The 13,946-nt window shown below is 43.5% G+C and overlaps 6 protein-coding genes across 6 annotated transcripts; 2 read left to right on the forward strand and 4 right to left on the reverse strand.

Moving 5' to 3' along the window:
* Nucleotides 1–145: 145 nt before the first annotated feature.
* AOL_s00081g59 (uncharacterized protein) lies at nucleotides 146–748 on the forward strand (the record flags this gene model as incomplete). Its single annotated transcript, XM_011124878.1, has 1 exon — nucleotides 146–748. The coding sequence occupies one exon, from the start codon at nucleotides 146–148 to the stop codon at nucleotides 746–748; it is 603 nt and encodes a 200-aa protein (XP_011123180.1).
* A 121-nt stretch (nucleotides 749–869) lies between these two features.
* Nucleotides 870–1,590, reverse strand: AOL_s00081g60 (uncharacterized protein; the record flags this gene model as incomplete). Its single annotated transcript, XM_011124879.1, has 3 exons — nucleotides 870–1,022; nucleotides 1,192–1,291; nucleotides 1,415–1,590. 3 exons carry the CDS (start codon nucleotides 1,588–1,590, stop codon nucleotides 870–872), a joined length of 429 nt encoding a protein of 142 aa, XP_011123181.1.
* Nucleotides 1,591–1,686: 96 nt separating this feature from the next.
* On the reverse strand, nucleotides 1,687–2,353 carry AOL_s00081g61 (uncharacterized protein; the record flags this gene model as incomplete). Its single annotated transcript, XM_011124880.1, has 3 exons — nucleotides 1,687–1,931; nucleotides 1,991–2,113; nucleotides 2,212–2,353. The coding sequence occupies 3 exons, from the start codon at nucleotides 2,351–2,353 to the stop codon at nucleotides 1,687–1,689; spliced, it is 510 nt and encodes a 169-aa protein (XP_011123182.1).
* Nucleotides 2,354–5,724: 3,371 nt separating this feature from the next.
* Nucleotides 5,725–7,768, reverse strand: AOL_s00081g62 (uncharacterized protein; the record flags this gene model as incomplete). Its single annotated transcript, XM_011124881.1, has 4 exons — nucleotides 5,725–6,164; nucleotides 6,240–6,704; nucleotides 6,776–6,940; nucleotides 6,994–7,768. 4 exons carry the CDS (start codon nucleotides 7,766–7,768, stop codon nucleotides 5,725–5,727), a joined length of 1,845 nt encoding a protein of 614 aa, XP_011123183.1.
* A 1,189-nt stretch (nucleotides 7,769–8,957) lies between these two features.
* On the reverse strand, nucleotides 8,958–9,707 carry AOL_s00081g63 (uncharacterized protein; the record flags this gene model as incomplete). The annotated part of the gene is made up of 3 exons (XM_011124882.1): nucleotides 8,958–9,362; nucleotides 9,436–9,501; nucleotides 9,582–9,707. The coding sequence occupies 3 exons, from the start codon at nucleotides 9,705–9,707 to the stop codon at nucleotides 8,958–8,960; spliced, it is 597 nt and encodes a 198-aa protein (XP_011123184.1).
* Nucleotides 9,708–10,514: 807 nt separating this feature from the next.
* Nucleotides 10,515–13,072, forward strand: AOL_s00081g64 (uncharacterized protein; the record flags this gene model as incomplete). The annotated part of the gene is made up of 8 exons (XM_011124883.1): nucleotides 10,515–10,645; nucleotides 10,799–10,919; nucleotides 11,013–11,223; nucleotides 11,470–11,714; nucleotides 11,849–12,052; nucleotides 12,145–12,383; nucleotides 12,461–12,911; nucleotides 12,983–13,072. The coding sequence occupies 8 exons, from the start codon at nucleotides 10,515–10,517 to the stop codon at nucleotides 13,070–13,072; spliced, it is 1,692 nt and encodes a 563-aa protein (XP_011123185.1).
* Nucleotides 13,073–13,946: the final 874 nt, after the last annotated feature.

Here is a 13,946-nt window from a genome sequence, read left to right on the forward strand (position 1 = left end):
ACCGTGCGAGTGTAAGACATCTCTGCCTGCAAGGCTTCGAAAGGGATACGGAGTCAAGAACTGAATGAGGGAATTTTATATCCACGTGCACATCGTCATCGATATCTTCTTCATCAACTTCACCATCTAAAGCGGATGCAGTATCATGGCCTCTCCATCTGTCCCACGTCGACGTCTCCCACTCGAACTGCAGGTGCAAATAATCTCGTACCTCTCCGTCGAGGACCAAATCCGTGCGGCTGAAGTTTCCCAAACTTGGTGTCGCATCATCAAAGACTCGCAATCGATGCGTAAATCCCGATATTCTTCAGAAAGAACCGCCCGGGGTATCCACTGCTTGATCTCAACTAAATCAGAATGCTTCCGCTGCGATGTTATAGACACTTCATTTCGGGAGTACTACTTCCAGAGAAATCGCTTAAGGAACGACAACCCTTTTCTTGACGAACCATTTTTTTCGCCTACTGCGTGGAACGGTGAAGACCCGAAACTTGCGAATTGGATAAACCGTATGGAGTTTGATTTATTCACAAGTGTGCCAGGCCTTCCTCGACTGACTTGGCGTGGAACTGAATATTGGGGGGAGAATATCACGGTTCGAAAATTCATGGAGGCAATGTTAAAGCCCGTTCTTGAAGCGGAGGGTGGAGTGGCTGCCAACGGCTCTCTCACATTCTTCATAGCAATCAATACTATAGCTAGTGCCTATAGCATTGATTTTTACGGCAGAAGCTCCGGGAATGGATGAAATCCGCATCATTACCCCGAAGGCCAGGTTATGCTAAGCTATGGGGATTGCGACCGTGGATGGATCGAATTTTCGGATTAAATTCCAACAATATCACAACGCAAAGCTTGATCAATTGACTTCATTCATATTGAATATCGAACATCGCGTACATATACATCTCGACAGGTACTTGGACTCGAGTCGAGTTAGTGTTAACGATCATGGTTCCTAGGATACTGCTCTTGACCCTAATCAATAGCTTAGCTCCAAGGACTTTGCCCTCTTTCGTAGCCTAGAAGAATATTTATTTTACAAGTCTGGTACGTAGCTACATACGCATACTACTACTTTATAATTATCGTTTCAAATGCAAGTGTACTATATCAGGATTAGCCGGGCTCAATAATTATATAATCATGATTTTAGCACTTCATGCCCCGGAGTTATCAGATATTACTTACTCCACCATCAACAAAAAGGTTTGTTCCAGTCGTATAACTAGCAGCATCGCTGGCCAGATATAGATATGCGGCTTTGCACTCTGCTACAGTCCCTTCGCGCCTATACATAGATTGAAATTATTTTCGTAAGCAGCCGCTAGAGACTCCACTCCACTTCGAATAAACGCAAAAGCGTGCACAGGTGGGACAATGGAATTAATGTAAATTCAGATGTTTTGCTTACCCCATAGGTGTAAGGCCGGACCAGGTGGTTCTTAAGCTCTCTGGAACTTGTCCGGTCATATCGGTGCTGATATATGCAGGACTGATGGCATTGACGCGAGCGAACGGGGCCCATTCAACCGCCAAAGTTTTCGCCATCTGGATTAAAGCTGCCTTTGCCATAGAGTAAGGTGTCATAGCGGCTGGTATCAATGTAGTCACGCCTGCAATACTTGTGGTGATAATGAAAGATCCCCGATTGAAATTTTCAAGTTTCTTCCCATCTACAGCAGTTTACTCTGCTTGTTGTCGTCTGAAATAATTTCCTGCTACTTTAGCAGCGTAGAAGACGCTGTGCATGTTAATATCTAGGATGTTGTGATAGAGTGGTGTGTCGACGTCAATGATGGGACCGTATAGCCATGGAATCCCGGCATTTGCTACAAATATATCTAGACGACCGTTGAGGTCTCTCACGGCTGTGTCAATCGCTTCTTTGACACAGGTTTCGTCTGTGATCTTGACTTGGTACGCCTTGCCTGGTCGATGTTTTAGTAAAGGGTCTCGTAAAAGCCGCTGGAGGGAATGATCGACGAACATATAACGCCGTAGGTCTTTGAAACCTGCTCTGCCTTCTCTACAGCGGATTTATTTGTATTATACCATAAGGCAACATTGGCGCCAGCCTCAGCGAAAGCCTCAACGGCCGCAAAACCGATACCTAAAGAGGGATTGCCCAGGTTCGTATTAGTGTGTGGGGTTTTAGCGGCGGGTACGGTGCATAGCCACATGATAGGCAATGTGAATAGTGGTAATTACCTCCTCCACCTCCTGTGACAATTGCTGTGCGCCCTTTGAGGGATAGAAGCGAGAATACTCTGGTATCTGTCGAATTCGGCCTGGCGGCATTGTCCGGCTTGAAAATGCCATCTTTTTGACCGGGTATCATAATCGCGTCCATAATTTGAGTCTTTTGGGAGTTCCTGCTTTTTAGCTTCCAGAGTATGCCAAAACATTATATTGCGACTGTGAGAGGGAAAACAAGGGGTTTAAATACTCAGATCTTTGGCCTATCAGTCGTCTGTAGATAGTACGGCGGCTCCGATGTGGGCCGCATCACAGCATAGCTAGTCGCATACAAGATTAATGGACTAGTAGCCACAAGCCAATCTCATTGCTTTGGCAAACTCCTACTACAGCCTTGACGGTCTCTGGTTAGAGATCGGTCCAATAGGATACTTACCGACACATATGTGGTCGGCTGGACTTATAGCTGATATTAATCGTGAAAGGATATTGTATTCACATGCATAAATCAATTATCCTCGAATAGCATTAAAGAAGCTATCAAGTTTCCTGATCAATAACACATGTACACACATAAAGCGCCACATGACTCCGGCGCAATCGCTTTCCCCGCCAGTGCCCACATGTCTCATTTCTAGTAAAGCCTCAATGTATATATCATGTACACTCAATTGTTTTTGTCCGTATATGGTAAATCAAGATTAATATTATAGAGGTCGTTAATTTGAAACCATCAGTGTGTTGATGTTTCGGCACAACTTTCCCTGTTCGCACAATATTACATTTTTCAGTGCTTAATGTGGCGTTGGTACTTGATAATGATAGGGCTATTATACATTGTATCTGCATGTATCTCTTCGAGGTTGTATTATATTGTAGCCGTATGTACTTTCGATATAAATAGTTTCATATTTATCCTGCAGAAGTCTTTGACAATCTAACTTACGTGTATACAACAATTGTATTTCAAACCCTTGCAAATATGGGACTGGCAAGTGATCGATATTGGTTAAAGCCCCATGGTTTCTCTACATTGCGGGCCTCTATGAACCTCCAGATCCGCGGAACGTATGAAAGAGCCGTTTTTCGGGTTCTCCGATAAGACCTCGGTAAGCATAGTATACTAGTAGATAGATACACGTATATGCATATAAGTATACATCTAGTCCAGTTATTGCAGGACGAATATGCTACCGCTTCTACAACCCCGCATCAGGTCGGAATATCGATGGCATAATTGACCTAAGAACTTCTAGCCCGGGGACGCTAAGAACTTCTCACAAATGTGAGGGTGGTCGGAGTTTAGCTTACATAGGTTCTAGACTAGCGCCCGGCGATTGGCTGCAGCTTCGGCGCCGGCCCGAATAAGGGATAATGTTCGGATTCGGTGTTTGATTAGCGAGCTTATGGTTTTACAAGCCTTTATGACTAGCTGGAAGAATTAATGTTCATGTATATGGCAGCGCGCTAAGACCATGGTGGGATAGAGGCTGGTGTATCTCCTTAGTCGACTAGTCTGGGGACGCTCACCTCCGACTTGGGGATTTTCTAGAATTCTGCTCTCTACCCGTGTAGCACATCCCGCTCTTTCGGCGACTGGGTGACTAAATTCTATTTTAATAGGAACACGTCGTGGGAAAGCGTCTATGTAGAATAGCTACAACATTCCGGGTCATCGCAATACAAACTCGGAGTTCGGATCTCGGGGATTGGATAGGCCAAGGTTAACTTTCAAATCGACTAGGTGATTGGAAGTTAATTTAAAGCTCCCTTAATCAAAAATCGGATACCTAACCTCCCTGGATCCCGGTTCACAGCCTCAAATTCCTAAATGCTAGTAAGTCTCGTCATATGTTAAAGTTCGGTTAGCCTACTGTAGTTCAGGAGGAGTGTGCATCGTAGCTATGTAGCTTTTCATCTAGTGCGTCATGCTAGACAGCCATCTGCATTTAAAGGGCCTAGCTGCGTATCGGGACCCTGATTGCCAATGTGGGGTTGCACATGGAGCTCCACCAGACTACAATGTGGGATCGGCTACAGACTACAATTTTGGTTAACCCTGGCTAGCAGCACTTTGTCGAGAATTCTGAAACTCCGGAAAGTATGGCGCATATGACCAGCAGGGAGCTAAAATTTAAAGTTAACTAGTTTATTCGGTTCTTCCTTGAATAATTCGATTGTGTAACCGTATCGGTTTAGGTGACGAGAATCGGAACGACTAATACATAGTTTGTACTTCCTACGAATGCTATGGGAGATCATAAGAAAGACTAAGACTTTAACTACGCGAAATGGAGAGAATGATAACTCATATACATAGATATGGGTATAGGTATGCGTATGTAGTTGTCATGTAGTTGTAGCTGCTGCATTTTGAATCCTAAGCGCACTTCTGTTGGAGACCGAGTTGGATTTCGAACAGCAACGCAATGCAACTGCTTGCGCAAACCCCCATGAAAAGATTGTTAGTCATAGTTGGACAGTAGTTAGTACTAGTCTTGCGTGTATAAATATCTGTACTTCGAGTATTTTGCCTAATCGGTACATAATCCGTGGAGCTTGACTGTACCGACTAGTCTATTTGGGTTTAATATCATAAATCAAAACCAATAGTCTGGGGAAGAAAAGCGACACTGAAACGTCTGAGCTTTGATCTACCTCGCAAACCAGAATTAATGCTGCTGCAAAGTCTGAGCCGGTACCCCAAACCGAACTTAACTAGTGTACATTTTAAATATATTCCATCATGTAAAACACGGCCAATGATTGAGTATTGACCAGATAGTTTCGCCCTCGGGTACTGTAGCCGCAATAGTGTTCAAAATAATACAAGTGTATGCATAAAAACCGATGAAATGCATGAGGGCCCCCATGCCATCCCTGCCGAATGCCGCCTCACCCCTCTTCTGAGGTATGGGTCTATCGTAGCTATTGTGTCAGCTACTTTATATTTTAGTCAGGAAAACTGGTTTATTATAGATGTTAATTATGTGGTTTTGAGGAACCTCTAACGTTAAGCGAATAGTTAGCTGGGATAAAGAAAATCGCTGAGAATCCATGCTAGGACAGGGGTACGAGCTACTATGTAACATGTCCCGACAAGGCTGGCCTCTGGGACATTGCAGCGTTAGGGCAAAGTACTTTCCCCTGGGGCCCCTGTTGCATGCGAATAGCATAATTTTGACCACCGACGCTATACTAAGGAGATATCGATGGGTTCTGTTTCCACCAGGTAGTTTCATGGTCACGGGATCCAAAGAAGAACATCATTCCCTGACTAATATACACAGTAGAAATCAATAGGGTATATTATAGCGATAGATAAGAGGACAAAAGCGAAAAATAAATAAAATAAAAACGTATTTTTGGAATTAATAGAACAGAACAACGACACCTATGCGCCTTAATTAAACTATAACTATAAAGAAAACTACTCGCTCCCCGGGAATGAAATAGCTTTGACTTGATGCCGGTCAAAAATTCAACAACCAACAACTATGGACTTTTTAGCTCAATTTTATGAACTTAGTTTAGATATCGAGAGTGTTTAGGAGGTGGAGAGTCTGGCCTTCCACCATTTGTGGCAGGGTTCCGCTGAAAAATGCAATAGATATCAAAAGGTGCCCGCGAAGCAACAGTAGCCATTAACCACGCTTGTAACTCCCGGTCACTGGAAATTGCCATTCGATGTTTCGTAGACCCATCGTCGCCCTTAAGCATCCCAAGAATCCGACGGAGGGAAGAATTAGCATCTAGTGCCGTCATAGCTAGCTGAATGTCCGTTATCTTTGCTGAATGGGTATTCAGGCGGCCCAGCGACGCGAATAGATTCGGATCTGGTTCATATGGATAGGCGGTATCGAGGGAGTTAGAAGCAAAATTAGGATCATCGTCAGGATAAAATCGAAGGTAACGGACTGGTAGTTCTTGACCCTTTGGAGCAGGACTAAGGGCATCTGCGAGCGCTGTGCATATCATTACCGGAAACTCGAGGTTAGTCGCTGTTTTCCAAATTTTATAATACCTTGAAGTGGACCTACGATTCTGATGAGATTTTGACCTTTGATCAAACTTATTGTTGTCCATACACCCTTTTTCATCTCTTTTGAGTCTAGCAGATATCATGCCGTTGGCGTCCATCTCTATGATGCCGTCAATGTACGCTTCTATATAGGCTGATTTCATTCCGTCCTTTCGCTTCTTGAAGACATCGAGAATAACCGTTTTTGCGGCATCAACGATGGCATTGACATCGTTATTTTCTCCCACGGTTGATGAAAATCCATTTTTAATCCATTCGTCAATTTTTGCAGACGAATGTGTAACTCCGAACCAAGGAAGCCGAAAAGCGGATTTCAGGAACCCCTTCTGTTCGCTCTCTGACATCTCATTCCAACCACGCCATTTGAAAGTACCATGTATGACGTTTAGACGCCGGCCATTGCTATCTACCTCAGAGTCTTGATATTTCGTACTCTTGGTAAATGCTTCTAGAGATACAAACGCTGATTCATGAAATCAGGTAGTTAGAATAAAATATAATATAGCCGATCAAAAGAATCAAGGTCCAACATACCGACTGCCATACTAGCTATATCCTTACGCCAGTTGCTATAGATTCTTTGCCAGCCAGCACCATCCCCACAAGCATTCTCTTCGTTCGCGTTCTCGTTGTCGCTTCTACCATCGGAATGGCTGAAACCGAGAGTTTCCTTGATGTCCCGCATCGAGATATATCTCGCTGAGAAAGAATTAGAGGCACGACAAGTATAAATATCATCGTTGGGGACATACGCTTCTTCGTAGTGGAAGCTGCACTATCCTCTTCCTTATTTGGAGCTGTTTTCCGTTTAACTTGCTTCCGTTCACTACCACCGCTACTACGGCGACTCTTATCACTACTTTCTCGCAGGCTCTTGTCATCTTGGTCGGTGGTCAGCTCCCTACTAGTGACAGAGCTGATAGGCCGTAAAGGGATATGCACTTGGCCACGGTCATAAATATCGGGGTTGTTGACCATAACTGATTGGCTGATGGGATCAACCTCTGAGTACTGCCCGGAGTGGTGTGTGCGCACATTTCTAGGGTAGCCTTGTAGTGCTGGGTCCATATCTAGCTCTAGAACGGCATTCATCCAGTCACACAAGAAATTTGACTTGGTCTTGACATTTTGCAACTGATCCCAGACCGACTCGTCAGTTGATTGGCGGTGAGGGTTTTCCGTTGCAGGGATACCGTGGGGTGCTTGTTCTAAACTACTAGAACTGTCGCAACGTTCCAAAAAGGCAATTTGCAGAGGTGAATTTGATATTTGCGAGGAAGGAGAGTATAAAGGTATGTTATCTTGAAAGGTGTCATTGATGAAGTTTCCAAGCGGGAAATCTGTCATCATTGGGCTTAGGCCTTCGCGAAAACGTGGTGATGTGTAGTTCCCAAGCGTGTCACTCGGGCTGCTTGCAAAAATGTGACTCGATACAGAGTTTCTATGAGCGGTAGAAGCCGAATCATCACTGTATAAGTTATCAACGCCACCCCAGAAATGGGGATGGTCGTTGGAAACCTCCTCCATATGCACTCGAGCGCGAACGCTACTTCAGTGCAACTTGATTTTTGTCTCGTAAAGCAGACGCTCGAGTTAAGCTGTGGGGTCGGGGGTGCTATATATCTTGTTAGATAATTTTCACAAGCAAATTATAAAGTAACAAGCTTCCGACTGATATCTAGGCTCACCAGATCTGTGGAAAGGTCTCCAACAATATCTTATTTCTCAAGGTCGGATAACTTCGTTGCCTATCTTCCCTTGGCTGATCTAGGACTTGAGCTTTGGGTCAGAATTCTTTGAATATATATAGGCGTAAGACCCTGAGATATCAAATTCTCCCTAGCTAGCGCTATAGCGAAACAGGTTTTTTTTTAAAATTTTTGTGTAGTGGCGTTTCAATTATAAGTTTAGACGCTTTATAGATATGTGGGATAGAAAATATGACATTCCACAAGTCATAATTTGGGAAATTAGTTATCGCCATATTTCCATAGAGGCAGGCTACTATATACATACCAGTGAGTTTCTCTATCGGCCACCAGGACGCTGGTGTATCTAGTCAATATCAAGACTAGACGTCAGTGACCCAGATTGCATAAGCACATACATACCATATATGCAGGTGCGGCAGCTGGCAGCTTGCAACCCAAAAGCTTACTAAAAGTACTCTTCGATCCTCACGATCACGGTTAATAAGGCGCCTCAGCTAGCTCGGTAAGTGGCCGGATGGTAGTGCCTTGAGGTTCCCGATGCCAGAGAAAACTTAAGATCAAATACATGTACATCTGCGTACTCATATCATCATAAATTTTTAAAAAAGCGTCATCCGAACGTAAATATTGTGTGCGGCAATCTAGACATACCGCCGTCGAGGTACCTATTTTAGCCTTATAACCCCTAACCTATTCACCGCGACCGTAGCGAATATTTTGATATCACTTGATGGCGTAACTAGTCTCCTTATGAAATTTCGTCTATGATTTCAGTATGAATATCCGCAGTATTAAATTTATCTGTGGTGAAAGATGTATTGGTACATGTTTCTGGGGGATGGGTTCAAGCTAGTTCGCGAACATTCGAAACTTCTTTCATTTGATCATTGTCAAATCTAGGGCCCTAATTTGTAAGCTAGAGTAAAAGAGGTTAGCTAATGCAAGTCTAGACGATGGGTTCCGGATTCTAACTGACGGCGCCGGTCCGGACGTATGTAACTTGCTTAGTTCGTCTCAAGTACTGGTAATAGTGTTGAGCAGTAGAATTGTCGAGTTGGGTAGTATGTTCCCATGTTGGGATATCTTTGATGTTGAGGACCGAAACCCTGACGTCGACTCCTGTCTTCGAAAATCGAACCAACGACAATAAAAAGCTTCCGGCTAGCGGTATGATTTGGAGTGCCAGGGTAGGCATATACGCTAAGGTTATCAAGGCCAAGGTTATTCGATTCTACAATTCCCAGGCAGGCTGGATCATGGAGTATAATGAATCGAGCTAAGTTCGGCATATTTATGCCGACCGATATGTCAATAAATTGAGGCTGAATATAATAGAACGGTCCTGTAAAACCGGCGTGGCCAGCTGCACTATCAGCGAATCGTGGGAAGGGAAATGGTAGGGTCTTTGCCTAACATTAACACGACTCTTAGCCAACTTTGTAAACGTCTGGTAAGCTTAAGACAGCTGTACGACGATCATACCAGCGTGCCAGGTAAGCCTGTGTAATGGTAGTCTGGGGGTGTAATGGTTTGTGTATTTTCGGCAGTCTAAAAAATGCAGTGCAGCGCCCGAATTCGAGGCTGGTTCATAGTACTAACTACAGATGTGCCGCACTAGATCTGCGTACATTTTGCAGAGGCATCGATCGTGCTAGACTAGCACATTCGAGCTTTGTCCACTTCGGCTCGGCTCGGTTCGATAGAGGCGATAGTGGGGCGATAACGACACCCCAAAAATCTGCGATCTCATACATCTTAAACCCTTTTAAGGGGCTAGTCTCAACTAGAATTAAGAAATTGAATAATTAAGAGCCAGGCCGGCGATGCGAAACAATACACATATGCGCTAGATAATTGGCCACCGAGCTAGATATCGATGCATGCATTACATACACTCTATGACTATGTAGCAATGCTGATACCAAGTGCTCAAAAGTTGACTGTGTACGTTTTGGATCCACGGAAGTAGAATCTTCCGGAAAACTAAAAATATAGTCTGTGAACGAAGACCCCATTAGTCTGCAACTAGCAGAGAAGCTCGAGAACACACTGTCTCGTGACCAGACTTTTTTGAAAACGTTCGGGTCATAGTTAGTACCAACGCGATAGCGACCAAGTCATGACCGGATACATGTCAGTATCAGGATGAATGAAGCTAGCGGATCTTGCTAATGACCTAAGTGATATGTATAATTGCACGATATCCTAGAGGACTCGATCGTACATCGACTACTCTTCCGTATATAATTTGCCCGTAACTATTTGAGCATTTACGTGTCATGTCCAATGGTTATGCGTTTGAATGAGATTTTTCATAGCATAAACACCCTTCGTTTCTGTACAAAAAGGGGCCTTTTATAAGTTATACATTCTTGCGTCCTATTTATGGAACAAAGTTCAATTTCGCCTAGTCTCGGTTCCAGATTCTGAGTTAAATATCTGCTGTTTGGCTCTTCAAGTCCAGCCAAAATCTTACAGTGCCAGGGTTCTACGCTTGAAAATTGACCCAAGATATACAACCACATATACAAGTTAGCAACACCACGGTATCATATAATAAAATGGGGGAAGAAATAGAGATCGTCAATTACCTCTTTAGGCGGTTGCATCAGCTTGGTATCAGATCCGTCCACGGTGTCCCAGGGGACTTCAACTTAGTCGCCTTAGACTATCTCGAACCCGCTGGTCTTCAGTAAGCCATGCATAGCTCAGTATCTGTTAGAAATATTTTGATAGAATTATGGCGCATTTGTGTGCTATTTTTATATGAGGCCTTATGTTTGTGGCCGCTAAATCGCTGCAATTCAATAGAAACCTGGTACTAACATTGTGTTTTGTGCAACAGCTGGGTTGGAAATTGTAGTGAACTCAACGCCGGCTATGCTGCTGATGGCTATGCAAGAATCAATGGGATGTCTGCCATAATCACAACTTTCGGCGTTGGAGAACTTAGTGCAGTTCCTGCTGTAAGACCGATGCCCTTGACCCCACTCTTGGCTTCTAGCTAAGGTACGTGCCTGGTAGTTAATTTATATTGGTAACTTATGGTTGGGTATTAGATTGCTGGCTCCTACAGCGAGCGCGTTTCCGTTGTCCACATTGTCGGCATACCTTCAGCCAAGGCTAAAAAGCACGGGGTGCCAGTCCACCATTCCTTTGCTGATGGCGACTACTCTGTCTTCAGGAATATATCGAAAAATATATCCCAAGCCAGTATTATTCTTGACGATTCAAAAAACGCGGCAAAGGATATTGATAGTGTTTTACAAGGTATGTATCCTAGTATCCTGGTTAACTATGTTGACAGTCTCGGTTACATAAATAGAGCTATAACTAAATGATCATCTCTTGTAATAGAATGCTACCTCTCCGCTCGACCTGTCTATATAGGTACAAAACCCACTGGGTAGTAAAGTTGAATCGGATTTTTATGGCTCCTAATCTGAAGTGCCATGTCGATAAATTTACTTTACATATAAATGATTTAGTTTTCTAATTCGAGTAAATCTGATATAGGGCTCCCCACCGACATGGTGCTTTCAATGATTCCCGCACAAGGCCTTAATACCCCATTAGACCTTGCCGTGTCTCCAAACGACCCAAATGCTGAAGCGAATGCTGTTGAATTGATTTCCAAGGCATTGTATGAATCGAATAATGCCATAGTACTCGTAGATGGTGGTGCTATACGGTACCGTGCCCTGAAGGAGACTCAGGAATTTGTTGATCGGTCGCAACTTCCCATTTTTGCGACCTCCATGGTATGTGCCCTTCGAATATCTCGAAAATGAGGCTTTACTACGAATCCGCGCTATCTTAGCGGCCTGAAAGTTTACCGCTTGAGATTTTTATATACTACGGTTCTAAGCTTACTTATCTTGTCGGGATCAAATAGGGTAGGGGAGCTATTAATGAAGCCGACCCCAACTTCAAAGGAGTGTACATCGGTGACGTGTCTGGACCAGAAATTCAGCAGGCAGTCCAGTCTGCCGACCTCGTTTTCTCCATCGGGGCCGTGGACTGTGACTTCAATAGTGGCGGCTTTACTAATCGCACAGAAACCAAGCATACGATTGAACTTCACCCCAATTACACTAAAGTAAGGTCTACCTATCATCGAACGATATGCAGTTTTTTTTTTGTTTATGAATAATCTTGCTTAAAATCTGTTCAAACACTAAATTTTAATAGGTCGGCTACGCTACTTACGCCAATGTGGGGATGAAATTGCTTCTACAAAAGCTACTCGATGTTGTTGATTTTCAGAAAGTTCACTCGCCACAGGATGCGCTAGCTAGAACAAACGTGCTCCAGAGGCTAAGCGACGAAGCAGAATCTCCTGAATATACAAGTCAAGAAATTAGCCAAAAGTGGCTCTGGAGCAATATTGGTGATTGGTTGCAAGAAGGTGATGTAGTAATTGCAGATGTGTATGGCAAAAATTCAACGTCAATAATGTGGTCCTAGGAGCCCGTGAGCTGTTGCAAGCTGACTCCTTTATTCTTAGTGGCACCTCAAGTTTCGGTATCATGAGCACTCGCTTCCCAAAGGGGGTTACTTGCATAACACAGGTGCTTTGGGGCTCAATCGGGTTTTCGGTGGGCTCTTGTCAGGGTGCCGCTCTCGCCGTTGTGGAAAGTGACCAACCGTCCCGTAGAGTCATCTTATTCGTGGGAGATGGGTCCTTTCAACTTACAGGGACTGAAGTTTCTACAATGATTAGACACGGTCTAAAACCCATCATCGTTCTTATTAACAATGATGGATATACTACTGAAAGGATAGCCCATGGACCAGAAATGGGTTATAATGATATTCAACCGTGGAAATATCGAAAATTTTTGAAAGCATTTGGAGCGAATAAAGGCGAGTATAAGAACTTCGCCATTAAGACTAAGTCTCAGTTTAAGAGTTTGTTTAAACAAGGGACTGAGTTCTCGAAGGCGAATGTTATTCAGGTATGGATACGTAAAGCAAGCTCATTCCTGACATCTGCTCAAACTAACACAAATGATTTTAACACTGATAGTTGGTGGACTTATACACCGCAAGAATGGATGCTCCTATTGGTCTCACTGATACATGGCGCAAAGTATCGGAGTTTCACGCCAAATTGTAAAAGCATCAGGTGCACCCAGCCAACCACAGTACGCTTCACGGAGCGGCCAGATACCTCGAAATATATCATGAAAGCCTCGCCATTCTTTCGCTTTTCTTTTTTTAAACTCGGATCTTGTGCTCTTATCGATACAATCACTAAGTAGTAGATTAGACAAATGGGTTAGAAGGACACTCATGTACTTGCAAAATGTTTATAGACATAAATTGTGTGCGAATTAGTACCATTATAATAGAGATTATACACTCAAATAGAAACCATGTCAAATTGCTTAGGTACTATTAATCTCATTTATATCTATTAAGACATGTCATAGGCTTGAGAGTATTGCTAGAGATTGAGCAAAGCTTCGTACACAATTACATAATATTAGCATCTAGAAACTGAAGGGGTATTGAGCTTTGCACCTGAGGCCCCTTCTAGCCTACAGAGGAACCAAATGAGCGAGTGTAATTAAGGGAAGATGAAGAGTAGATGGGCTCAGATAGAATACAGTAGCATTTAGTTTGGTCTCGTTCCCAGACGTCACAAAGGGCAAAATTTAGTTCAAGATAAGATGTATGTACCCTAAGTAAATCAAGGACGTCTGGACTAAGCGTTTAAGTACCTTTTGTAAGTTCCAACACGAGTTAAAACCCGTAGCGCGGTCAGTAAATTCTAGCTCGGTATTATATCGTAAAAATCCTAAAAGCTGTACTGTACTACCAAAACTTTATTCGGCGGAGAACGATGGGTATGTGGGATCTGTCAGGAATGAAGACGAGAAGTGGCTAACCCTCACCAAATACAAGTACAAACCACTGCTTATGCTGTTTAAGGGTATCTCCAGGGGCTGTTATTTGGAGCTTAGCTAGAAAGAAAATCTCATAACACT

Source organism: Orbilia oligospora (assembly GCF_000225545.1).
Source record: "Orbilia oligospora ATCC 24927 unplaced genomic scaffold scaffold00081, whole genome shotgun sequence".
Taxonomy (NCBI): Eukaryota; Fungi; Ascomycota; class Orbiliomycetes; order Orbiliales; family Orbiliaceae; genus Orbilia; species Orbilia oligospora.